This window comes from Gymnodraco acuticeps, unplaced genomic scaffold, assembly GCF_902827175.1.
Source record: "Gymnodraco acuticeps unplaced genomic scaffold, fGymAcu1.1, whole genome shotgun sequence".
Classification (NCBI taxonomy): Eukaryota; Metazoa; Chordata; class Actinopteri; order Perciformes; family Bathydraconidae; genus Gymnodraco; species Gymnodraco acuticeps.
In genome coordinates, this window is record NW_022989924.1 from 136,651 (window position 1) to 164,468 (window position 27,818).

Here is a 27,818-nt window from a genome sequence, read left to right on the forward strand (position 1 = left end):
CATTTTCTTTGGACACCTACCACTGAACATGAGCAGAAACAAGTCAATGAATTATGGAAATGGTCAGCTGTTGAAAGTGAAATGCTGGTATTCCAGTAATAGAAACAAGCCCCAACTACAGCCCACATTTCAATGTTTAGTTAGTAATGCACACCTGAGAAATTAAAAGCCACTAAAGCTACAAAGTCCTACATTTTTTGTCTGCGTCTTGAAGATAAATTGCCATACTGAATAGGTAGACAGATTTTTCAATTTTTTCTAATGACAGATGTAAAAGCCAGGTGGCTAAGTGTTCAACTGAAGCTGCAGGGAGAAACAAGCCTTTCCTTTTTTTCCACATGCAATGTCATCTACAGCTGTTCCACTTTTAGTGTTTTTTCTATTCCTTTTTACAGGATGCGAAACTTCGAGGTGCGGTGAAAGGAAGTACATCCATCACATGGAGGATTTATTATAATTCTGCAGATAACAAAGCATTTGAACAGTAGACATTTTGTGTGACTCAAGCTGCCTGTTGTAAAAATCTTGAATTTGTTGCCGAGCGCTGTGCTCAAAGTTCGAATTATTTCAACTTCGACCTTGTTTAGCGCTGAGCCTTTTAACGTGCAACCAACACTGGTAGGTAATGTTATTCTAATACTGTGTATCTCACCTTCCTGTTCTCATTCATCAAGTCTGCTGTTAAGTGTGTTGAAGTAGCTTTCACATGCCAGGACAGGCTTGGAAGCATCATGCCTGGCAAGAGGACAGCAGACTGGGCAATGCAAAATGCTACATGCTTAGCATAGCTAACAGAGGAAGAAGCTCATTAGAGCCTAATGGCTGCCATATGGCTGGGAAGTTCTCACACACTAAACAAGCACACCCTCGTCTCTCCAAATGCATCAAGGCACCATTGTTTACCAGGTTAACGGACTGTGTGATTGACCATGTGTTCCCAAAGCTCACTGTGAGATTCCTACAGTAGCACTGGAGCACTCCCAGAGCCAAGGATGCTCCTTGAACTTGTGTTAGCAATGCACATCTAGCTCTAGCATTAGGAGAACTAGCGTGGCATTCAGAGAGCAGCCAAGGCGTCACATGCTCATTGGATTACCACTTTTCCTAATTTGGGAGACTTTCTTCCAACTTTGGTGCGTTCATGAACTTTACTGTAGGTTGTGATTTGGACAACATGAACGCTACAAACAAGATGTGTTGGGACTATTGTGCAGAGTGTTTCTAACCTGGTTTTGAGGCGTGTGGTGCAGTGGGTTGTGCGTTGGTGTTCGGATCAGGAGGTCACAGGTTCAAACCCCACTGCAGTCAGCATGTCGTTGTGTCCCTGGGAAAGACACTTCACCCCAAGTTGCTCCTGCGGAGGTTGCCCACAGTAGTGACATGTAATGTAATATTTGTATTACACAAAAAGGAAATACCGTAGATACGTTTTCGGCAACGTTGTGAGCTGCTGTTCCTACTGAAGGGCGTTGACTTAAATTCACTAGTTGGGAAGTAATTTGTCTGATCATTCTGAGACCAAATGAATGTAGTTTCTGAGCTTCCTTCTCCCAATGTAAACAAAAGTGTGTCCACCCTTGACTTGGACTGGCTCCTAAATGTTATGCTCCACCCTTCCACCAAGTTTCATACAAATCTGTCAAGGAGCATTTCCATAATCCTGCAGAAAGACAAGCGTAACAACATCACCTCCTTGATGGAGAAACGGTTGTAAAAAGGTCACTGGTGAGGATCAATCCCCTCACTTTAGTGAAGGCTACTGTGAATAGTGATTAAAGGTGGGGTAGGTAATTCACTTCAGAAACACTTGTTATATTCCATGGAATGCTCTTAACATCCCGATAGCAATAAATACATCAAAAAATGTCATCTGTGGAAGCCGTGGCGCTGTGAAAAGCCGGACTAAAATAACTGGATGGCCTACCTGCCTGTCAGCCTTCCTCTGTGCACAAACTTATCTCGTGCCCTCATTGGTCATGTGCGCGTTCGTGTGTGTTGGAGGAGGGGCTCTGTAAGGAAGTCTGAAGGAAGGGGCAGATTTATTTTCGGCTGCGTACTTTCAAATTCTAGCGCACTCGAGCTGGTTTCTCCATTCTTACCTACCCTACCATTAAGTAGGATAGCTAAATAATAGACTTTTTGACACGTGTTGAAGAAAATTGACTTAATGTGATTATTTTGTGTGTTTTTTGGAGAAGCATTGCTAGGCACAAATGTCAGCCTTCATTTATTTTGTCATGAAATTCCATGAAGTCCCGTACATGCTGAATATAAGTCAGTTAAATCAACGGCCATGTTTCATCCAAGTGACTGGTGAAGCAACAGGATGACCTTTCCAGATGTAGATATTGTCTGAGGCTTGGAGATAAAGCACAAGAAGTTAGATTTAAAGCTGGAGTGTGGTGCAACCATCATCGTACCAACATGTACAAGATTCCTGGTTCTTCAGATATAGTCTGCAGTGTTTTAACAATGCCAGTAAACTCACCCCTCCTTGTGATTCAAACACTAGCTCTATGTTTCTTCACTCCATTATTGAGTGCTTGAGTGAAGACTTAATGGCAGACGGTATTCTTCCTCCCAGAGTTGAAAGCCATGATTGATTATATCCCTTTCTCCATTTCATTCACGGCAACATCTTGAAAACAATCACACTTTTGTCGTATCTCTTTTTACTGCTGAGCTGATTGAGGCTCTCTTTCCTCTTTGTGACAGGTTCCTTAAAACTCCTCAGCTGTCTATGAACAACCTTTGACCTTTGCTCTAGTTCACAGGATCTTCTGTTTTCCTCTAAGAGCACATGATGGATCTATTTTTCCTCTGCTAAAATCCTCAAGAAATAGCAGCTCATTTCCTCATTTCCATTTCCAACAACCGTCCCAAGATAAATTGAATTGGAAATTATCAATCATTTTTTGGGTTTAGGTCTTATATTTGATCCTCTTATTGTTGGTTAAGGCTTTGTAAGATATTGTATGTGATAGGCTAAGGGGCGGGACATCGCTTAGCGGTTGACCAATCACAACAGAGCCGGCCAGCTAACCAATCAGAGCAGACTGGGCTCTGGTTTCAGACAGAGGGTGAAAAGAAGTGCTGCAGCACAGTTAGTATGAGAACAATAAAGAGCTTTCTGAACAATAACGCTGCGTCCACACGGCGGCGTGCGTTGAAGCTTGCCGGCGTGCGTGTCTGAAGCTCGACCAACAACCAATCACACACAAGCACGCAGTTTGATTGGCTAGAGCTTGTACTGGCATATGAGTTGATTGGCTGACGCTTCCGTCGAAGCTTCAAAAGTTGAACAGTGCTCAACTTTTGAAGCGAGCAAGGCGAGCAAAGCGAAGCGACGCTCCCACAATGCAGTTTGGCAAAGCGTGACGTCACCCCATTCAAAGTGAATGGGCAGAACGTTGAAGCTTCAACGCACGCCGCCGTGTGGACGGGCCGTAAAGCATGGAGACATGTCACAGTAGAGACACAAAATACAAACATGAACCCAGGCAAAATATGTCCCTTTAACATTAGATAAGGTACTTTGACTTGTGGTTGATTTCATAATTAGATCCAAATCTAACATACATGACAAAACCTTGTGTGTGCTCGACAGTTGATCATCTCTTAGTAAATCCACACAGCAAGTCGGCTGCAGCAACGCAGTTCAACAGAGCCAGTGAATAATAAATAATCATAACGAGTTTTACATATTCCCCCCCCTACATTTCCATCCTGCAGATTAGAAAAACGAGTGGCTCCGATTAAGGCCAAAGAAGAATTAAAGGAACTAATGGAAAGGAATTGGGAGATGGGAGTGAGCCCATCAAACCATCAGGTGGAACATGTCATCATTAAATATTACATCTCATGGCCAAACCTCAGTGATTTTACAGCTTTATGAGCTGGCTCTGCTGCAGCGCTCCTTCAAATGTTCAAAAAAGCTGCACACTGTTTCCTGTTATGGCAGTTCTCATTTGCCCCCCTGTGGTTTATTAAAATGATGGATGTTGCAATATAAAATATCTTTCACTGCTGGTCATTTTGCCAGTTTTAGTTGACTATAAAAGCAGTTGAGAGGTTTTGAGATGAGCAATGCGGACATTCTTCTCGGACATACAATATGAGCTGTTTCACAAGTTGCATTCCTATTTTCTAAGTCCATTCGTCACAAAAGTGATGTGGGAAAAGATGTAGAAAATATTAATGTTTCCTGCCAGAGACTCAATTTCCATCTACTTAGGAAGAAACAGTAAATCCCTTCAGGTTTGAGGAACATTTCCAACCACTGAGGTCTGAGATCCAACACTTCCACATAGAGACACAGTGGAGGCCTGCTGACTCAGTTATTGATCTGCACTCTCTTCGCCTAATGTTTTTAACATGAGGGGAAATGGAGGATTTGTTGATTTATTTAATGTCCAAGTACTTCAATTTTTTTATTTTTAGAGGAAGGAAGAGCGTTGGTCCTTAGAGAAATTGGCCAGGGGAGGTACTGTACTGACAGGTAATGACAATAACACCTAATGAGAGAAGCAGGGATCGGGACACGGCGGTCGATGCTTCTCTGCAGAGAACACAAGTCTGCTCCCTCTGTAATCAGAGAGGAAACCATTTTCACCCCCATGTAACCTGATTGCTTTGAATTGTCTATTTTTTTGTGACGCAATTTTTATTGAGATTAATACACAACATGTATGACCAAAAGCACAACATTTTTTCTTAAAAAAAACAAAACTAAAAGTACATAAGAAAAAGAAAGATTAGTCAACAGCAATTACTTACAAAATATACAAAATGCAGAATACAGAGAATTGTCTCAATATTAAATAATAATAATATAATAAATACATTTTGTTAGCGCTTTTACAGAATCAGAATCAGAATCCCTTTATTAGTCCCACGGAGGGGATATTTGCGTAGTACAGCAGGAAAAAGAGCCACAGACAGCTTAAATATATTAAATATGTGGCATGCATTAAAAAAGTACTAAGTTATGATATAATTAAAAATATAATAAAAAAAAAAAAGTTACATCATTTAAAAAAATACACATCCTGTAACAGTTCTTAGGATTTAGCAGCCAGGTATATATTACACAGTTATTAACGGCATCTATATATATATATTGCACATCTAGCACATATTGCACATAGGTGGTTGGTATTTAACAGCAGCAAGTTACACAATTTGCAAAATACACACCTTGTAACAGTTCTAAGGATTTAGCAGTCAGGTATATATTACACAGTTATTAATGGCATTTATAATAATAATATATTTATTTAGTTAGCGCTTTTACAGGTGCTCAAAGACGCTTTACAGATATAGTGAAAAGAAAAGAAAGGAACAACAAATAAATATATAGTTAAAGTTAAAGTCAAATAATACACAGAAACAATCACACATTAAAAGCCAGATTGAAGAGGTGAGTTTTTGTGAGTGTTTTGAAGGTGGTGAGGTCAGTGCAGTCTCTGATGGGTTGTGGGAGTGAGTTCCAGAGGGAGGGGGCAGCGACGGAGAAGGCTCTGTCCCCCCAGGTCCGGTGATTGATGCGGGTGGGGATGGATAGGAGGTTGGCTTCTGATGAGCGGAGGCAGCGGGAAGGGGTGTGGTGGTGCAGCAGGTCTGTGAGGTAGGGGGGGGCTGGTTGTTGAGGGCTTTGTGCGTTATGAGTCGGACTTTGAAGTCGATTCTTTGACTGACGGGGAGCCAGTGGAGGTTCTGGAGGACGGGAGTGATGTGGTCTCAGGAGCGGGTGTGGGTGAGGAGGGGCAGCAGAGTTCTGGATATGTTGGAGTTTATTGAGGAGGTTGGATGGTATGCCGTATAGATGCTATTGACTATTATTGAATTATTATTGATATTCCTATCATAAATGCAATGCAAATTAATACAATAGAAAAGTAACCTCAATACGTTTTTGACTTTAATGTATTATTTGACATGTAACCTTACGAAAGAAGAAACCAAGATATTAAGGATCAAACATGTGTCCTCTGCTCAGAGATTTTATTGATAGGAAAACCTGCCTTCCATTCAGCATATTCAGGCAGTAGCCTATACACAACAATGAAACACATGAACACACACTACAGTTTAAAAAAACAGAAATAAAATCTGAGCTGACAGAAAATGCTCCGGTTTAGTTTCATACACACAGTTAAGCTCACACACTATTTTATGAACTTATAGGTTCACCTACTGAATTTAAAAAAGTACAAATGAACCAAATAAAGTGAAAACCATAAATCAGATTCACACTTGTATCCTCATCACGTAATCCGGTTATATGTAATAAATTACTCCCCAACCCTAAATAGAATAAATCCTAAAAAGTTCCAGATGTGCCCCGTGATAAACCTTCCCCTCGTGCAGAACAACACCTCTCAGATGCTCACTGTGAACCACATCCCTGAGTGCTTTATTGCTTTATTAACTGAGTATATCTCATTACACATGTACCTGTAAACACCCCCCTGCTGTCTCTCACAACACAAACACAATGTGACCCACAGTGGAGGGGCTGCGTTCATGGAAACACATCCTTTTTGCATCTGAACAGTGTTACTTTTGGTACATGTTGGCGTCAAGAAGAACATTTCTTCCTCGGTTCAGCTGCTGTATATTTGGATGTTTTACACAGGCCTCCCGCACGCAAACAAACTGCATGCATGCAATTATTTCGATAAGTCTCTGGCCAATGTCAATATAGGAGCTTTTATTTATTTATTCCACACATGGCAGTTATTTTAAAACATGTACAATTTACAAAACATGTTCCCTTATACTGGTTAAACCCTAACCCTAAAAATGAAATAACCATAACAAAGTTAAATAAAAGCAATATTCTTTCAGTCACAGTTGCTTACAAATACTGAAACATAAAATCAGAACACAATCAAAAGTCAACTTCATACTGTCTAATTACGCTTTCTTTATACATTTTTTGGTACCACTTTATAATAAGACTACCCTTATAAATGATTCATAAAGGAACCATTTATAAACCAGTTCTAACATAGTTTTCATCCATCAACACAAGCTCACTATTTGGCAAAATGACTAAGCCTTATATTGGCTACTAGTGAGAATCAACCCAGTGAGCAACAGATACCAAGGATGCTGATGAAGGAGACGAAGTAAGCTAGGTAGCCAATATAAGGCTTAGCAGTACAGATAAATGTGGGCTCACTATTTGGCAAGCAACCGGTGACAGTGGTACCCATTTTTTAAACATAACAATTTTCTTACAGCCCTTTAAAGGTTCCCATGTCATGCTTTTCCAGTTATTACCCGCCCCCTTGTTGTTATGAAGGTTTTTCTGCATATAAACGGTCTGCAGAGTCACAAACCCTCAAAGTACACCCTGTAGCGAGTAAAACTCTAACACAGAGAAGACCTGTCTGTTCTGCCCCGAGGCTCGCTGCTGCGAGGAGCGGACACTGTGAGGCTGTGGGTGTGTGTGTGTGTGCTCGGGCTGGTTTCGGGCTAGGTTCCGCTGTGTCTCGCTGCCTCGCAGACGGCCTCTGGGCTCAGAGGGAGGGGGGGGGGCAGGAGCTCCAACAAGCCGTTTAGGACAGAGAGTGAATACACAAGACCTCAATGATCAGTAGAAATGGCCATGACATGGGACCTTTAAATCATTCGGCAAAGAATTCCACTTCTTTACGCCAACTACAGCTTTTATCCTCCAAGAGTTGGGCCTTTTCTTAATGCGTCCAACACAAATGTATCTTCATTTATTTAGAAAAGATGCTCAAGGAAACTGCTCTCTCATTCACCTCTTCCTTTTAAGAATACATGTTTCAGAACATATCATGGAAACCCCAAAAAACAACACCTTGTCAACCAGCACTTATGGTTTAAATAAGCCACTCATAGTTTATCAAAGATGTCATAAAGCAGCGTGAACCTCCTTTTGGATCCAAGTCCCCTGATAGCCAGACACCTGCTGCCTTCTCCTCGATGTTCACCAGTGCTGACTCCCTCGTGTGGCCTCTGAACCTCTAACCTATAAATCTGGATGATCAATCTTCATGTAACTGACGGGAGAGATGACACACTTACCTCAACCCAGAGATATTCTTCTATACATTTTGGAAACACATGTATCTCTTCTTCACCCATCTTTTAACCCTCTGAAACACACTTTTTGTGTTCTGTTGCAGGCTTGGGGAATAAGGGATTATATGCAATTATGAATATCAGGAAGCAAACAAAGAAAACTGGATGCCCTTACAGCAGCCAAGACCTGGGGGGTATACTACGAAGCAGGATTTTCGCTTAGCCGGCTAACTTCAGGGAAAACTCCTGCTTTCCGGTCCTATGACGCTGGTTCTCTTTTTAGCTGGCTAGATCTCCATGGTAACTTATGCTTAGCGGCTAACCTGCTCCGGACCAGGTTAGGTTGCAGGCTAAGAGATCAACTCAGTGAAAGCACGGCCTGCTGACCAATCAGAGCTCAGTGTGCGGAGTTTAAAGCGATCAAGTCATATTACAGGAGAAAGGAAATACAGAAAAGCTGCCGTCGCAGGAAAGACGGCCGGCAAAAATCACTGACTGTGTGAACGTGAACATTAATAGAATATCACCTCCATCTTCAGAGCAATCTGACTATTATAACATTAGCGTTAAGAAAGCTTACTTAAATATCTGCCACAACATAAGTAACCGGATCAGAGTAACATTAAGTACAGTCCGCGGCATATCACTTCATAATGTATCATATATTTCCTTATCTGAGTCAGCTGAGCCGTATCTGGCCGTGCAACACTCACAGTGTCACATACTGTATGCAGAAGTATTATTTTAAGCAACACATTAAGTTGACGAAACACTCGAGACAAATGTAATGAAAGTCAGATCGTGTCTTAGACGGGGCAGTGATATCATAAACCTGTTAATGTCCGCATTCAAACACTTTTTCTTTTACCAGCTGTATTCACCTTGCAGGTGCAGCTCTGTGGCTTTGATCCTGGATCAAGTGTTTAAGTCATGGATGTTTAAAGTTTAACTTCTTCATTTTTGACTAGTATTAAAGTTGACTTTTCATTCAGGAAGTATGACGCTGCGCTGTCAGTACGCTTGTCCATGTTTGTGATTGGTCGAATGCTCCAGATACCACCCCTTTCATGTGAACGCGCACCTAACTAGATAGGGCACGGCTGGCTTGAGCGATCCACTTGATAACCCGCGTCGTAGTACCGTTTAGCGAGAGCGCGTATGTTTTGGATTAGGCCAACCGGCTAACTCAAACATATCGAGGTTAGGTTGAACCGGCTTCGTAGTACAGGCCCCTGGATTTATGTCTTGAATGTTGTTGTATTGTTTTAAGTGTCGGTCCCCAGGAAGAGTAGCTTTTGTCAAGAGCAAAAGCTACTAAACAAACAGTTACATGAAACACATGTTATCAGATTACTGTTCTATCTGCAATTTGGGGATTACTAGCAGGACAGCACTGTTACCAAACAACTAAAAACAACAATTGTTGAACAATGTATACATTAGTTTAAAGCTGTGATTTGAAACTCAGGAAACATTCATTTTAAACTAAGTGTTCATAGGGTGTGAAACAGAGCGTCTGTGACTGAATCGTTTCAAAGTTTTCATCGCTTGCACCTTCCTCCTCTGGCAGTGGCTCAGTCAGTAGTGGCTTGGACTGTGAGCCGTAGGGTCGCCGGTTCAAGTCCCCTTATATTGAAATCCCTCTTCATCTCAATTCCCTGAGTCTCTGAAACGATACATCTTTTCCTAAAGGTTTGGTCCAAGAGTCTTTGCACTGCTGCTGCTCTCATCAACATGTTAAAGCACTTTTATACATTCTTCCTCACTTGATGACCGTCACGTTTGGCCAGAGTGTGAGTGATGACTTTCGTGACAAGCCAAGCCACAAAGTCAAAAATAGCAACATTTGGAAATCGATACGAGGAAACTGTTTTTCTTTGAGGTTTGGCTAACAAGTTTTATTTGAGGCTACATTTAAAGCAAGGGTTTTATTTAGGAAACTGACAAAATGATTGCAGTGCAGTTTGGTCACCACATTGTAGACTACCAGTGGTGGATTTATAGGAAGATTTACTCAAGTGTTTTCATGCTATTTTACACTTTACGCACATTTTGTAAGCAAGGATGGTTCTTTACTATTTACAACTTTGGTTAGTAGCTACTACTTTGTTAGAGGACACAGCTTTGATCCTAGATATCTTGGTTTCTTCTTTTCGAAGGTCCCATTGTTCTGTTGTCTTGCATTAAACACTTCAGTAAAAAACATCTTCTTGATATTCAATTTTTCTTGTCTTAATTTGCATTGCATTTGATCTTGAGATAATCAAAGGGTAAAAAAAAGTAATCAGAATACTTTCTTTTTATATACTGATCCTCAGGTTAGGTTACTGATTATATTTTGTACAGGTAACTAGTAATTGTAACAGTATACATTTTAAAGTTACCCTCCCATCCCTGCCCTTTGAGATGCATGTGACTTTCTGTCTTTGTAATGTTACATATAAACCTATAAACTCCCTCAATGCTCTGAGAGGGCCTGAATGAATCTGTGCTCGGCATGTTGACGATGATGAAGATGATGATGATGATTGTAAATGACCCTGAGCTGATATGCAGAGCTCATTAAGACTCTCAGGAGCTGTTGGATCAAAGTGGGGGTGTGTGAGGGGGAGAGTCCTGAGGTTAAGGGGCCATGTCACATCCCTAAGAGTAAAGGAAGGGGGTGTTTCTCTGTGTGCAACTGTGTGTGTGTGTGCGTGTGTGTGTGTGTGTGTGTGTGTGTGTGTGTGTGCACATCTTTAAGGGTTAGACAGAAGTTTACTTAGACGCACAGCGAGCGATCGTAAACATGCTGAACGATGGACTACTGTGTGAGAAAAGACCAAGGCACTGGCAGGGAGATGAAGCAATGTCATCCTGTTATTTTATTATCCGTTGCTGAGGAAAAAAATTGTATTAAAAAGTGTTTTTGCATTTAAATCCTATTGAATACTTTTAAATATAACAAATTAGGTGGACGAACTAGTTTGTTACAAGGAAAGCTGAACCTAAGTAAAAATAATCGGGCAAATATATGATCTTAATTCCCGAAACAAAGTGTGCCTCCACAGATGAGCCAGATAAATCTGCCTGCCCTTAGAAACCAAGTGTGGGTGTGGCCGGTTAAACACAAATGGCGACCCATCCTTAGTTTCTGAGGTCCTGCAGGAATCTACAGATTATTTTCAGGGCACTTTTACCAACAATTCTATTTAAATATTAAACTACAGCCACCATTGTTGCAGTTAATGGTGCTTCTTTGCCGTCCTTCTCACTAACATTGCTGCTGCATAACCTGCTGTAGACTGTGTTCGTCGATATGGACGGTAGATCCGGAAACAAACGACTAATACACTTTAATAACAACCATAAAAGAGACATTTGTTCTGTGAGCTTTTTTTATTTCAATCTCTGTCACGATCTGTCTTTATGGTGTTTTGTCTTGTCTAGATCTGTTTTTGGTTTTCTGTCTGCGTTGTGTCTTGTTTAAATCTGTCTGTGGTTCCCTGTCGTTAGTTTCCCTGGTGTGTCTTTTACCCGATTGTGTTCACCTGGTGTCCCTGTGTTTTCTCCTCCCTCCTCACCTGTGTCTTGTTTGTATGATTATTCTTGTGTGTATTTAAGTTCTGGTTTTTCTGTCTGTCTTTGTCGGTTGGTCTTGTGTCATGACTAGTTCGTCGGTGAGTGTTCTGGTTTGTCTTTGTTATATCCTAGCCTTGAAATAAAGGAGTAATGTTATGGTGTATGTTGGAAGCAGGACCCAAATGCAGATATAAACTGAAAAAAACTCCTTTATTATTGAGTCAGGTGAGGAGGGAGGAGAAAACACGGGGACACCAGGTGAACACAATCGGGTAAATTAGACACACCAGGGAAACTAACGACAGGGAACCACAGACAGATTTAAACAAGACACAACGCAGACAGAAAACCAAAAACAGATCTAGACAAGACAAAACACCATAAAGACAGATCGTGACAATCTCAGGTTGTTCGTTTCCCCTTTTGTAAGAAATGTGTTAATATCTAATCTTCTCCACAGGGGAGATTTACTGAAAAAACATGTGCTTTTCATAAAACAGCACCACTCGTGCTTTGCATCTCGTGAAATGAAACGATGGGAATAGAGAATCGATAATGTTTCTCACATGGTCAGCTGGAGACAATGTTGAACTATGGGACGTCTGTGTTTTCGTACAAGTTTACACATGGAGGCGGATGCATTTTGTGTGAGCAATAGGGTCTGTTTATCATACCCATGTCTGTTTATAATACTGGCTAAGATATCCATTCTACCCAAGTGTCTTCCTGCAGATAAAATACAGTGTAGACAAATCTGACATCCCCTGAATGGACCAAAATGAGAATACTGGCAATTCTCCTCTGAGGAGACGTAACACATGAATTGTTTCCAGGTGTTTAACCAGAGGCACTTCGGAGCTCATCTACAGTATGTTGGCTTTAACTTGTTAGCAGTCCATTACACTGTATGTGCTTTAGATTAACCTTCATACTTGCCCAGGGGATTGAGACAATGGGAAATAAATACTGCTTCACGTGAAGTCTAAACAAATATGAAAAACATAATTTAAAAGCTTAGTAAGAACCACACACACACTTCCTTGTTTATGAAAGAAAATACATTGGTGGGGGAATTTAAAGAGGCCCTATTGTGCCTTTTGCAGTTTTCCCTTTCCTGTAGTGTGTTATTCTGTAGGTTTTTTGTAATGTAAATGTTCTCTCAAGCCTCCATTGGACTCATTTGTTTACTTCTGTAACATAATGACATCACTACGCTCGCACTTCTATTGGCTAGCGCTCTTTTGGCTAGCTTTTCCAACACATTGTACGTGATAGGCTAAGGGGCGGGACATCTCTAAGCGATTGACCAATCACAACAGAGCCGGCCAGCTAACCAATCAGAGCAGACTGGGCTCTGGTTTCAGACAGAGGGTGAAAAGAGGTGCTGCAGCACAGGCAGTATGAGAGAAATAAAGAGCTTTTTGAACATTAAAGCATGGAGACATGTCCCAGTAGAGACACTACATACTGATATGAACCTGAAATATGGCCCCTTTAACAGAGTAACAATCTGTTGTCATTAATATAAAGGCAGGCCTTGATATGTCTTGTTACTGTACTCTCTTCTTCCAGCTGCCTCTTGTCTTTTCCTAAATGTCTCTCCAAGCTTCTGACATGTCCTGTTATTCAAAGATAAACAAACTATTACAAATTGCTAAGCTACTAAGAATGATAACAGATCCCCTTTCCACTCTGTTACCTTGGTCTTCTTCTTTGACAGGGGGGGGGTCCAGGGAAGCCAATCCATGTCTCTCTCTGTCACCATCTGCTTTTTTTGCTCAATCAACCATCCAACACTGTATCTGCAAAAGGGATTAGCCATTTTGCAGCCTCGTGGAAAACATACTGTGAAAATAGCAGCAGTTGAAAAAGTGTCTACAAGTGTGAACAAGGAACAAACCTGGAAAAAGTTTTACGCTCAGAACATGGGAGGAAATGGGAAATCCATGAGTGAGGTTAAGAGTCCTTTTGGAGCTGATATGATGAAGTTTTAAGGTAGAAGAGTCTGCAGAGTGGAGAGAGAATCCTCAATCTCAGTTGTATGAATGAAGTCGCTGAGCATGTAGGAAGATACAGCTGCTGTATCTCTCAGGTTAGCTAAAAAGGGACAGGAAGTATTTCTGTTTTGTTAAATAATAAATCTGCGATTTTAATCTTTCAGACGTTAATGAATGTGAGCGGGATGAAGGCGGCTGTGAGGGATTCTGCTGCAACACCATCGGCAGCTACTACTGCAAGTGTCCTGAAGGCAGCCGACTGGGGCCGGACGGCAGAGCGTGTCACGGTAAGACGCACATCTGTGACCTAAGATTTTCATCGTCATAACTACACTGTAGCTACAGTATGCACGTGTGACCAATAAAAGCCTTGAACCTTGAAGCCTTGAACCTTGAACCTGGAAGTAGAGGATGTCTACAAACACAGACAGACTGTTATAGGAAGATGGCTAATCTGAGCTCAGTGAAGAGAATGTTGAAACATATTGGATTTTCTTCATGTGAACAATTAAAGAGTCAAGAGGTGAGGGGACGCCATTTTAAACATTTATACAAATCAAACATTTTTATAAAGATTATTAAAATATCTGTTTAATCCATGGGTGAACTATGGGGTGATACATTTGAACAAGGGTGTAATATAAGTGTAATATGGATGTACTATGAGTGGCGTAAAATGGGTGTTATAACAGTGCAATATGGGTGTATAAATGGGTGTAATTTTGATGGAACATGGGTTTAATATGGGTGTAACATGGATCTGATACAGGTGTAAAAGGGGTGAAAGTTAAATGTAACATGGGTTCAATAATATATCAAATGTGATTGCGTAAGTGGGAAAAAAGGTCACATTTTAACGAAAAACAACAACTTTATTTATCATTTTAGTAGGGATACATACAAAAATAGCAATTCATTAATTTTCCCAAATAGTTTTGCCTATTTAAAGGGTTATAATAACAACAGGTATATTTCCTCTTAAACTGGCTCTCTTTCCCCATCAATACGACCACACACAGCTGCTGATGTTACTTCCGTTTGCCTTCTCCCCTGGTCAGCTTTCGGACTTTAAATCATTACGGAGTGTCAACATCCTGTCCTAAAGGTTAAAGGTCAGGGCACTTGTTCACACCTGTATCTCTAAAGAACAAATGGGCTTCAGTGCCCAACACCAACTCAGCATATGTTGTGTTTTGTTTCTTTTTGGCTTTGTCTCTGTTTTTTGTTTTGTTTGTATACCCCCCCTCCCAAATGTAAAGCGTCTTTGGGTCCAGAAAAGCGCTATATAAAATTAATATATTATTATTATTATATTTCAGACAATTGAGACGTCCAAACTGAGAAAAGAAGCTTACTAGAAAGCTTTGCTGTGTGTGTAGGTTCAGACCTTGGCATCATTTGCGCTGGGGACTCTTTTTGAAATGGCCAATTATGTCCTAACCACTTTTTAAAAGTATAACTTGTAAATGTTCTGAAAATAGCGTGCACAAAGAAATGTGATAAAGAAGAACACTGGTTTAATGTCAAGATGTACATGGTCATGTAAGTCAACTTTTGATATAACATTTAAAAAAAGACATTGCTCCCGCTGTGCAGCAGCACCTGTTAAGTCCCAAGCCTGTTTTTCAGGACATTCCCAGAACAAATTAATATATTTTCACTTCTAAAAGGGGTAAATTAATAATCTTTTTTCTCAAAGCAATGATAAACCTGTGAGTTGGATGTAGAAAAGTCAGAATCAATATAGATGTTTTTTTATTTTGAAGTAAATTCAGATTGAACATAGTAAAAAAATGTAAATTATGGTTTTCCGTCCAAAATAAAACCCATTACTTATATTGAAAACCACCCTTGAATGATGGGATAGTAGACTAAAAGCTTTAGGAATCAAAACTATAACATATAATAAGTACCCTGTATCAAGATTGATGCAAAACAAGTGGAATTTGACCTTTTTAGAGAGATTTAGAAAAAACCCCACTTCTGGGGTAATTTGGGTGGATTTGCCATATCTCTGGCCCCCCTTGGTTAATTGTGATGATTGACATCTCTTTTTAACCGTTAGAGCCAATAGAATCGAGGGGAAGTTCCTAAATCCATCTACACATTTCCATTGAAGAGTGAGAGTGATGCGCACTAGCCCAAAACTGGAAGCTGGGTTGTAGCTCTAATAGCAGCTAATAGCAGCTAATATGAAATCTCCGTTTTTGACCAAAATGGAATGATGGATTATCAGTAATAATTTCAAAGTGACACAGACACATTGGATTAACCTATGGATTAACCTTCAGTAGCGTTTTTCTCGTTTTAATGCCATTGAACACAATTTTTGATCAGAAACATATTTGCCGTTTTGGCTCAGTAAAGCTACGCTGTGTGTTGTCTGGGTTTGCCTGAGCTGCCACGAGTTTTGGTCGCACAGTGATGATACTGATACCTCTAGAATCTGTGGAATCTCAGCTTTAATATGATACCTTGTTTGTGCAGATCCGATAAGTAATAAAGTATTTCTACCGTGAGTTCTGTGGTAAGTGCGTTAGCGGATCTATGGGGCTTAACAGGTAATAAAAGTAATGTCAAATTAAAATAATTCCTCCTTCCTCTACTGACTCTAAAATATCGCAAAAACATGCTTGCGGCAATGTTGTGTGGCCTGTTTGCCTGAAGTAAATGTTGTCTTTTTGCTTTATTGTCTTGTCAGAGATTACCATAATGCTAATGTTAAAAGAAATACAATATATTCTGGGGGAGGATCTCTCTGGACCCCCCTGCAAGATCTCAAACTTGTTAAAAATCCCATCCCTTACACTCCTGTTACTGAGTTTTAGGTAGTAGCAAAACCTTTAATAGCAACACAGTTTTTGACGCTAATAAACATTTATATCTGGCTCTTGAGGGCTCTGAAGTGAAGTGTACTTCTTGCGCTAAGTCCATTAATCAAAGTCAATCAAAGTTTATGTATGTAGCACAATATCACAAATTGTACTTTTGTCTCTGGAGGCTTTACAGTTTTTACAGAACATGAATACGCTGGGAATTCCCGGTGCTGTTGTGAAACACGCACAGACACATACATTAATAAATACATGAATGCAAGTGAAAATAAGTGTAGAAATACATTAAAGATATTTAATGTGTGTTCTTGTATTTTTCTATTTATACATTTATTTAGTTTTTCTTGTGTATATTTATTTATTTCCACATTTATGAATTTATTTTAGTTTTTTTCACGTTTATTTATTCTTGTATTTTTGTATTCCTGTATTTATTTCATATTTATGCATTTTCTTATTTTATACTTATGTCATGTTCTCTCATTGTGTGCATAAAGGTGCAAATTCACTCCAAATCACATCACAGCAAGACCTATATTTGGGCGTTCATTTTTTTAAAAACACACTGGTGGTCCAGAGGTCTATGCATTGGTTTGTCATGCAGCTGCTCGAGGTTCAACACCATGGGGAGTGACATATTTTGTCTTCTGCTACGCTGATGTTAAATCTGTAGAAATTGTCCCCACCACTTGTTCTAACAAAGTAACGCTCATGGGTTCAGCGCTTTACAACCTGAAGTCTAGACGGTTAAGTCGGGCTTAGGCAACTTAGGCTAGAGAATTCAAATGATATGACCTGACCTTTCTGCAGAATCTTGAGGGCCATTACATTCATTTAAATGTGGGACTTTAACATATTATAAAATCCTACATATGCAGGGTTTGGAGGGTTCCTGTAAACATGTATTCCATTACAATTAATAGTAATTTATCAAAATGTAAAAGTAATGTAACCTGATTACTTTTTGGATTACCTGCAATGCAAATATACACAGTAGAAAATAAAGAACAGCACTGACAGCAGGGGTGTCAAACTCAAATACACAGTGGGCCAAAATAAAAAAATGGGTACTAAATCCACCAAGGGCCTGATTTGGCCCCCGGGCCTTGAGTTTGACACATGTGAGTTTATTATGTAAGACAACAGAACAATGTAACCTTAGAAAAGAAGAAAATACATTTTGTGTGAAACACATCTTGTGCTCAGTATCAAAACATAAGTATATCTGCGAATGATAAAATATTTGTGGAGCTTTTAACGTTTTCTAAAAAGTGAGAGATGTGTAGGATCTTTCCCTTTGACATTTAAAGTCAATTGAGTAGTATCTCTGCACTGCTCATACAATAATTGTTTTATTTTCATTTTCATTTTAAGAAAATATTCACAAAGCATACATAACAAAATAAACACATCTAGGTACATAGATTAACTACATAACAGACGACAAATCCAAAAAGAAATAATACAAATAATAATATTACAAATAAAAGAATGGATACATTATTAATACTCAGGTATACATTCTTATATATATATATTGTTCTACACTTGACCCATTTTTCTCACCTTTCCTCAAAGATATGAAATTGGTTTCTAATTCTCATAGTTGTTTTCTCCATAGATGTCATTTACTAAGTTATTCCATTGTGGGTTTACTACGTTATTATCTTTTAGCCAATTCCTTCTCATTTGTTTGATGATTCTAATGACCAGAAATAGGTATTTTTATACAACCATTTGATCATACTTAAGCAAACCGATTTAAATCACTTTAAATCCTGTCCCATTCAAATACTTTCTCCTAAATCATCGTGCGGAGTAAACTCATCTCCCGTGGTGCTCTTTCTGAACACCACCTGTTCGTTGCTTTCAGCAGCGCTCCCAAATGTTTAGTCGGCGACATTGTCTGGCAGTAGATGCTCGCTCAGCAGCTCAGACGCTGTCACGCGATACACCATTCAGACCTCGTGCCCCTCGACCTCCGACACCACCGCTCCCTCTCTCCTCGGTTGAAAAGCAGCCATTGTGTGTCCCCTATTGAAATCCTCTCACATGAGGAGACTAACTAAGTATATTAACCTTGACAAACCTCCCCCAGGAGTCCATTGTTTTGCGTGTTAGGCAACCTCTGCAATAGCTGCCAATGTGTTAAAGCACAAAAGCGCCGCTTCATGATCCTTCATGTGTTTGTTTCAGTGCTCGGGCTGATGTCTAAATCCATTTTGCCGACTATTATGAATCCCCTTAAACCTAATCACAAGTATGTGCAGGGAATGAAAAGGGTTATTTTGATGGTAAAAGGCTTCCTTTTTAGCTGCCATTATTGTAAACAAGCTAATTAAAATAGTCTGGACATCATTTTGCAGACAGATTTTCCCATGGCGTTGAGAGTGCCTACAAACATACACACACTTTTAAAAATCTTATAGTTGTACAATTTAGGAAGTTCTTTGACCTCTAAGGGAGCCTAAATGAAGGTGAGATAAACTGAACCACATGCTTCGTTTTTAACCCCGCCTCTTCTCCAAAAAAGAAAGAAGGGAAATGGCACTTTTTTTTCTCAAACATCTACTCAATCATCACTAGTTCGAGTCAGAGATGACAAGCGGGAGGAGGCTGGGGAGGACGTGTGATGATGTGTTGTCCAGATGTGTTGTAAATCCTGCTTGTCCTTGAGTAAATTGTTCAGGTATGTTCTCCTCCAGCTTCTGTCTCTGTGGAATATGAGCTTACGGCGGACTCACGTGCAAACATATGCAATTCTGTGGAGGAATTTGATTGCACGCTTGCTACTGCACGAACTGCGTGATAAGCCATTCATTATTCAACCCAAAGACATTATACACATTCACAGTGGGAAATTAAAGTCTTGGTCAAAGGCACAAGAAATCTTTCAAAATAAGGTGTTAGCATTTTCAACCATATTCAAATTGATTGATTGATACATTTTATTTCGAACAAGTAAAATAAATAATTACAAAACATTTTTTTTTTTGCAGTGCAGTCATGTAAGAGAAATCAAAACTAAAAAATTACATTTACAACAACAACAACAACAACAACAGAATTAGCAACATAAACAGTGCCACATCTAGTGTTCGAAAAGGAGTGAGAAGAAGTATAATTTATTTAATCTCACCCCCTTGTCCCTAAATTATTTATTTATAATCTATAATCTGCAATAATTATCATTATTATTAATTATTATTGTTATTATTATTATTAATCTGCTTTACCTGTTGATTGACATATATACATATACACATATGTACACATACATCACACACATACACATATATACATGTATGTACATATACATATACATATACTGTACACACCTACATACACATATATACATAGTCAAACACCCTCCCCATCCCTGTACCTCGAGAAAATAATTTCTCTGTATTTCCTCTTGAACTGGTTCATGTCTGGACATTAAAGTTGTTGTGGTGAAGTTTACACATTACACATGTTTTTTTCTTCTTCTATTGTGTCAGTGTTGTCGTGTACCCTAAAACTAATAATACTTTGTATAGTTGTTTAATTGCAAGACAACCAGAACATTACATGTCACTTGTTAGACGCTTTTATACAAAGCGACTTACATACTCAATGCTGTGGGCAATCCCCACACACAACGACATGCTGACTGCAGTGGGGTTTGAACCTGTGACCCCCTGACCCAACACCAACGCACAACCCACTGCGCCACAACCAGCAAAATATTAGTTTGCAACATATTATTAGACTCCTTATTTTACTTCAGTCACATTTTGACATCGCTGTGTAACACTTGCTCCAACACATTGTACGTGATAGGCCAAGGGGCGGGACATTTCTAAGCGGTTGACCAATCACAACAGAGCCGGCCAGCTAACCAATCAGAGCAGACTGGGCTCTGGTTTCAGACAGAGGGTGAAACGAGGTGCTGCAGCAGGCAGTATGAGAACATTAAAGAGCTTTTTGAACATTAAAGCATGGAGACATGTCCCAGGAGAGGCTCAAAATACAAAAATGAACCTGAAAATTAGCATAATGTGTTATCTTTAAACATAAAAAAAGCATTACAGCCGAACAGCGTACTCATAAATAGAGCTCACTGAGAAAAATACAATTTAAATCTTGAAATGGGCTTTCAATTTTTCCTCTAATTTGCTCGCTGCAGATGTTTAATTAGACCGCCTGAGAGCTGGATGTAAGATTTAATAAAGACGCAATAAATGTCTTTGCTCAATTTAAGCTCCCATTCATTTCAGCCTTCATTTCCTGCAATTATCCAAACCTCTCAATCTTTCATTGTTTAACAGCGCAGAGAGAGCATTTATATGGGCTTCGAATGGTGCCATGTTCATGACTATAGCATGCTCGTAAATTAAATCCTCGACACGCTGGCATTCCTAACATGTTTTAATGTCTGTTGAAGTGGTTCTGGTTATCATGCAGTCTCTGGGTTTATGGCATTGTTCAGTTGTTTTGTCCTGATCCATTTATATACAAACCTCTCTGAAAATCAGCTGATCAGATTTTGGCCACTTTATGATGTCATAACGATTTTTTGGCTTGTGTAACCATTAGCCAATCACCAACCAAGGTACCCCCCCCCCCCCCCCCCCCTTATCACCTGAATCTCCTCCTAGAGCACCATTGAGTTCTTTGTAACCAAATGTCTCTCAGAGGGGCGTGGGGAGGGGCTCCTTATTTTCATCTAAAGTAACAGACAGAGAATCAGCACTTTTGAAACAGGGCTGAAACAGAGGGGATTATGGGTAATGCTGCAATGATCTGTTTGGTGTTTCAGCCAATCAGAAACAGGCTCTGTATATATCCGAGACCTGTAATATATTGATGAAAAACAGTATAATAGGGGACCTAACCCTAATGAACATTTATACATGCTTATATGTGTGTGTGTGTGTGTGTGTGTGTGTGTGTGTGTGTGTGTGTGTGTGTGTGTGTGTGTGTGTGTGTGTGTGTGTGTGTGTGTGTGTGTGTGTGTGTGTGTGTGTGTGTGTGTGTGTGTGTGTGTGTGTGTGTGTGTGTGTGTGTGTGTGTGTGGAGAGAGGAGGCTGTGGCTCAGTGGATAGTATGATGGACTTCGAATCAGGGGATAGCAAGTTCGAGTCCCACTGCAGTTAGCATGTCGTTGTGTCCCTGAGACACTTCACCCCAAATTGCTCCTGTGGGGATTGTCCACAGTACTGAATGTATGTAAGTCGCTTTGGATAAAAGTGTCTAATAAATGACATGTAATGTAATGTGTGTGTGTATATGTGTGTTCAGATGTCAATGAGTGTGAGGAGCTGAATGGAGGATGCCAGCAGACGTGTGTGGACACACCGGGCTCTCACCACTGCGAGTGCAACGAGGGCTTCCGCATGCACTCTGATGCACGGACATGCATTGGTAAGTGCTAAACAAGAGAATGTATTGCACAACTTAAAAAGTAAATGAACTCCTGCACACATTCTGCATTTTCCCCTTACTAATAATTATAATAATACTAATAATTAATTAATATACAAATAATAATAATAATAATAATATATTATAATAATTATTAATATTGATGAATGTTTGCAGAATTCCTCAGTGGCAAAGACGATTAATACATACATTGCATTTAAAAAAAATTAGGCTTCTATAGTAGATAATTGCTCCATATAGGATTAAATTCATATTTTAAGAATTACACATATCTGCTTTCTTGCCTTAGATAAGAGGATTGATACATTCTTGTTATAGGAATATGATGATGAACATGAGTGTAATACTGTTTTGACTGTAACTTGGCCAATAAGTAAAAAAACAATACTAATAACTGCTACAATACAAAAACCAATAAATAAATATATGAATACATTTTAAAAAAATACTTACTTCTATGTAGCACTTAGCAATACTGCTGCAAGTACAATAGCGATCAATAAGCCAAACCTTCCTTTCTGGTTTTGTTTCTTCGTGGTTAAATGCACTTATAAGTCGCTTTGGATGAAAGTGTCAGCTAAATGTCTGCAATATAATAATGAGAGAATATTAAAGGTATTAGAACCACCAGTAATAACTCTGAAAGCGTCATCCAGTGTATGAAAATACCTGAAAGAATGTCTGTATTTGAGTTACTGCAGTGCAAAATAATAAGATTACTGAGCGCCCATGATTAATATCAGTGTCTAACCTGATCTGAAAGGGGGAATAAAGCCACTTTCCCCCTTATTTAGCAACAAACCTGTAAGTAATGGGAGCACTTGCTACTTGCTGGAAATCACTACTCCTTTGTTGCTTGTGGTTTTCACTCTGCGATACACTCTGGTGGCTACCATTAGCAGCTAATATAACATCTCCGATTTTTACATAAAAATGGAATTATGGATCATCAATAATTTTTTCAAAGTGACAGACACATTGGATTAACCTATGGATTAACCTTCAGCAGCGTTTTTATCGTTTTAATGCCATTGAACACGACTTTTGATCAGAATAATAGCTAAAGTGAGAATATCTCCGTGAATGCTCCGTAAAGCTACTTGTTGTGATGTCTGTGTTTGCTTCCCCTGTCGCGAGTTCTGATCGCTCAGTGATAATACTAATACCTATATAATCTGTGGAATCTCAGCTTTAATCTGATATCTTGTATGTGCAGTTAAGTTAAGTAATAAGGGTATTTTTACCTTGAGTTCCGTGCTAAGTGCGCTCAGGGGTCATTTAGACGCTTCAGGGGTCATTTAGACCAGGGGTTCCCAACCTTTTTTCCCAAGGGCCCCCCCAAATGACTCCTGTTGGAGGTAATTAAAGTTTAAAAGTCTCAAAAATGCTACAACTCCTGTCACAAACTGGATGAATGTGAAGTATGTTGTTAAAGGAGGATGAAAGCGTAATTAAGGAGCACTATTGGAGTGACTTTGATGGTTATTGGACTCAGGATTAATTCATTTGGATTCCCGCTGTATGAAGAAATTAAAGGACGGCGCAAGTGGAAACAATTCACAAAGGGATTAAACTGTTTAAAACACATGCTCAAAGTAAGCCGGATTTTGCCGATGTGTTTATGTGGATTCAAAAGTCGTAAATAATCTACAAAATGGAGGAGACCGATCTGATCGGAGCAACTGTGACAAATAATCCAACTGAAACCGGCATGGACAATGACTATGTTTTAAAAATGCGCTTATCCAGAAAAGCCCGGTTTGGACGCTTTATGGGCAGAAGAAACATTTATATTTATATTAAAGAAAGATCATGTATTGCGTTACAATTATATAAAAAAATAAATGAAGAAGAAAGAAAGTCTAAATATGATATTTGGCCTCAAATCATCTGAGGCCTGGCGCCCCCCCATCTTATGAGACTTGTGTTTTGTTTTGGTAAAAATTGTTCGTATTGTCAGTTAGCTGAGTTTCTTCCCGTTAATCTGGTATGACACAAAAGCGCAGCCCCCTACGGGGGCTCTCGGACTTAACAGGTTAATTCTTCATTTTTTTTACTGCAGCCTTGTGCTAGAGGTTGAGGATGGAGGCCCAGGGACAGCTAATTGTGTCTGTGGAAGTCATCGCTGTGTGAAGCCAGCCGTTCCCTCTGTTTTACAGCCTGTCGAAGTCATCATGTCTGTGTTTAGAGCACAGAAGGCACACGGCTGATATTCACATTTGGCACATCATTAAATCATGGGAGTAATGGGATGGAAAGATCATTACGAAGTAACAAGGGGTGCCCGTTGGACCTGGCTTAAATATGATTTTCCAGTTTTCACCCTTTACTCAGGAGTTTCCCATCATTACATGGCTTTAGAGTTTGAGGTGTGAAAGCCATTTTAGATTGCCAACCTTTTTTTCAATTATATCCCATGAGAGTTTATTGTAAATGTTCCATCACCGTCCATTGTTTTCCAGTTTCGGCCAATTCAGCAATTGCTCACCATGTATGTTAATGCTTATAATTAAGGAAGTTTTGTTTCTTGTCCTTTTAAGCTGTGAACTCCTGCTCAGTGCTGAATGGTGGATGTGAGCACAAGTGTGTGGACACGGGCAACAATCACTACAAATGTGAATGTAGGAAGAACTACCAGCTGAAGAGAGACGGGCGACACTGTGAATGTAAGTCCAACAGATGAGATCAAACATCTGAAAACACTGGACAACCCGTTCATTAGAGTATCTCTCTCATAAGTGCTTCTGATGTTAGAATTGGACAAAATAAAAGCAAAAACCACTTGAGTGCGAAGTAGGACGATGTGGAGAGGAAAGGAGTTTGAGAAGAAGCTTTGGAAACAGTTACTGTACATTTAAAAGCAGGAATTTACATTTCTCTTACTGGACTTTAAAAATGCTTCTGTTATTGATATCATAACCATACATAGTTGGGTATGTTTCTGAATAAGAAGCTGAACGAGAGGGAGTCAAATTTACAAGATAATCCAGAGCTCATTAATTACCCAGAAAGGTCAGAGAAGATCCTGCTGCGCTGACCTGACTTCATTTGTGTGTGTGTGTGTGTGTGTGTGTGTGTGTGTGTGTGTGTGTGTGTGTGTGGTGTGTGTGTGTGTGTGTGTGTGTGTGTGTGTGTGTGTGTGTGTGTGTGTGTGTGTGTGTGTGTGTGTGTGTGTGTGTGTGTGTGTCAGTGAGGGACCCCTGTGCGGACAGGAATGGAGGCTGCGCCCAGCTGTGTCTTTCAGAAGACACTCGGGTTCACTGCAGCTGCCGACCTGGTTTTACACTGGCTGCAGACGGGAAGAACTGTGAAGGTGAGGAGATCACACACTGTTGAGACAAATGGAAATATTAATAAAGTAATAAATAAACAATGTATTCCTTTAATTAGTTCCCATTTTAGATTCTTAGTTGTTTAAATACCAATAAACATAAAGTGGTTCCATCTGAGAGGCGCAATTTCTCTAAGGTAATGATACGTTTTAGGTAAACAAGCAATTGGCTGTATTTATTAAGGCATTGAGGCCATGGGAAAACGGCGATAAAGATTCAGATATTATGCCAGCCACTCTCTTTGTTCTGGGAAACCACAAAGGGAACATTTGGAATCAATGTGCGTGAGCCTTAAGAGACGCCTTGATTTTCAACCCGCAAAAAATCCAATAAAAGTCAACTGTTGAAGGATGAATAAAAAAAGCAGAAAAAATCCATAGAACCTGACACACACACACACACACACACACACACACACACACACACACACACACACACACACACACACACACACACACACACACACACTGAGACAATGACTTTTATGATTTCTCCATAAATTACAGCTACACTAAACTTTGGCTTGAAATCAAATCTGTTACAACAGACCCGTATTGACTGATTCATTCTTGAGAGGCTGTTGTTGGAAACTATTCTTGCTGATGTTTCCTTACCTATGGGGGAAAGAAGATTTTCAAAATGTTTACATGTAAATTCCTCTGTTCCAAGACAGTTCAGACATAAGAGTAACCATGAATAACTCTTTCCCAAATGCACACTTTTATGTGTGATATTGAGATCAGAAAGTACTAAACAGATAGATTTTTGAAATGAATAGTTTGTTGTTATATATTTGTTTCCTATAGACATTGATGAGTGCGGTTCAGGCCGTGCCAAGTGTTCCCACAGATGTGTCAACACGCTGGGCTCCTTCAGCTGTGTGTGTAATCCGGGCTTTGAACTGGGTGCTGATGGCAAACAGTGCTACCGTAAGTAAAGACCGTAACAAATGAAAAGACTTCCACACATCCCAGCGACACTGTTGCAGACATTTCTTTGTGCAAATAACCTCATAACTTCTACATTTGTATTACTAGTTTAGAACTAGTACTATTTAATCTGTTTTATTGTGTTGCACTGTTGGAGGAGCCTGTGATTTTCATTGTCATATCTACACTGTAGGTATGCACACATGACAATAAAAGCCTTGAAACTTATCATGAAACATACCTATCTTAAATATATAGAAGTGAACACACTGGAAAGCATATATGCAGGATGCAATGCAAAGTTTACAAATACATAAAATAATACCAATCTATAAATATGAACACTCATTATGGCATGTAATGATGTCGATTTTGTTCCAGTTTTGACTTTTTCGTGAAGCATATTTTGCACACTGCACTTACATTTACGATGTATTTTGTTCCTCAATCCAATTTGCTGATGTACGGCAATGTGTTACTAACATATAGAGTATACAGACACTTAAGGTAATCATTTTATTGTGATTATTTGCTTCACAAAATATGACATAAATAAGTGCGCTGCATGTAAGATGCCCTCTAGCTTGTGTGCCTGAAATAATCAAAAACATCAAGTTTTAGGACAGCAATAATACTTCTCATTTAATACATCAGGAATATTCTAAATGAATGTTAGTAGTAGGTAAGTACACATAAAATACATTTCAACGGTAATTGAAATTCTTTCTGTGCTTCATAATGGGAATTTCCTTTCTGCATCTGCAGCGAGGACAAACAATAAATCATTCTCACAAATGCCCCGTAACATTTTCCGTATGTTTAGTATCTTGTAATGCGTTAAAATGTATGTTTTGGTGTTTCTCCTCCCCAGGTATTGAGATGGAGATTGTGAACAGCTGTGAGAAGATCAACGGAGGCTGCTCTCATCACTGCGAACACACCACCAACGGACCGCTGTGTTCCTGTAACCACGGCTACCAGCTGGCCCTGGACAGGAAGACCTGTGTGGGTAAGTTCACTAGCAAGGACCACACCACAACAATATGTCTGTTTAAGAATTAATGACAGGTGGTAACTGAGAGGGAAATGGGAAGAGGTGAAGAAGGATGAGGGATGTCAGGTTGGTCTGGAGGAAAAACTGAAGTCCAGGGAGACTCGTTTGGGGGGTGTGGTCCATCTCAGTCGTGTTTCAGTGTAGGAAGGAAGGGATCTAGGGATAATGTGAAGGAGGGATAAATGGGAAAAGGGTACCAGGGTGGAAGGGATCAAGGGTCGAAGAGGTGTAAGGAGGGAGGGATGAAGGGAAGTATGGAGGAAGGGATGAAAGGATATAGGGAGCAGAGGTTGCGCTAGACTTTTTCGCTGCCCGTCATTTTGACGGACAGGATCGTAAAACTTCTGTCAAAATCCAGAATTACCCGTCGGCCTTTACACAACTCTGACAGGGGGGGGGGAAGCATGCTCGTGAACTGTCAACGGGGGGGGATGGGGGGACGGGACAGTTCACATGCGCCGTGTTATGCATGGCTGCTGCACCTCGCGGGAGCGTGCACAGCGTCAAGCCAAAACTCACAGACATTTCAATGATTTGTACGGCACAGTTAGGTTTGGAAACGGTATGATTTCCTTTCTGGAGGGCATGCATAACACGGCATAACACCGGAGCCTCGCTGCGGGGAA

General features: G+C 39.9%; 1 protein-coding gene across 2 annotated transcripts in view; it reads left to right on the forward strand.

Moving 5' to 3' along the window:
• The window catches only part of zgc:158328 (uncharacterized protein LOC567225 homolog), an 80,452-nt gene that overhangs the window by 13,477 nt on the left and 39,157 nt on the right, over nt 1-27,818 (forward strand). For both annotated transcript variants that reach the window (XM_034209897.1, XM_034209898.1), the window contains exons 6-11: nt 13,781-13,903; nt 21,734-21,856; nt 24,418-24,543; nt 25,068-25,190; nt 26,016-26,138; nt 27,010-27,147. In XM_034209897.1, the coding sequence (XP_034065788.1) occupies nt 13,781-13,903; nt 21,734-21,856; nt 24,418-24,543; nt 25,068-25,190; nt 26,016-26,138; nt 27,010-27,147 (756 nt within the window). The remainder of the gene's footprint in view (nt 1-13,780; nt 13,904-21,733; nt 21,857-24,417; nt 24,544-25,067; nt 25,191-26,015; nt 26,139-27,009; nt 27,148-27,818) is intronic.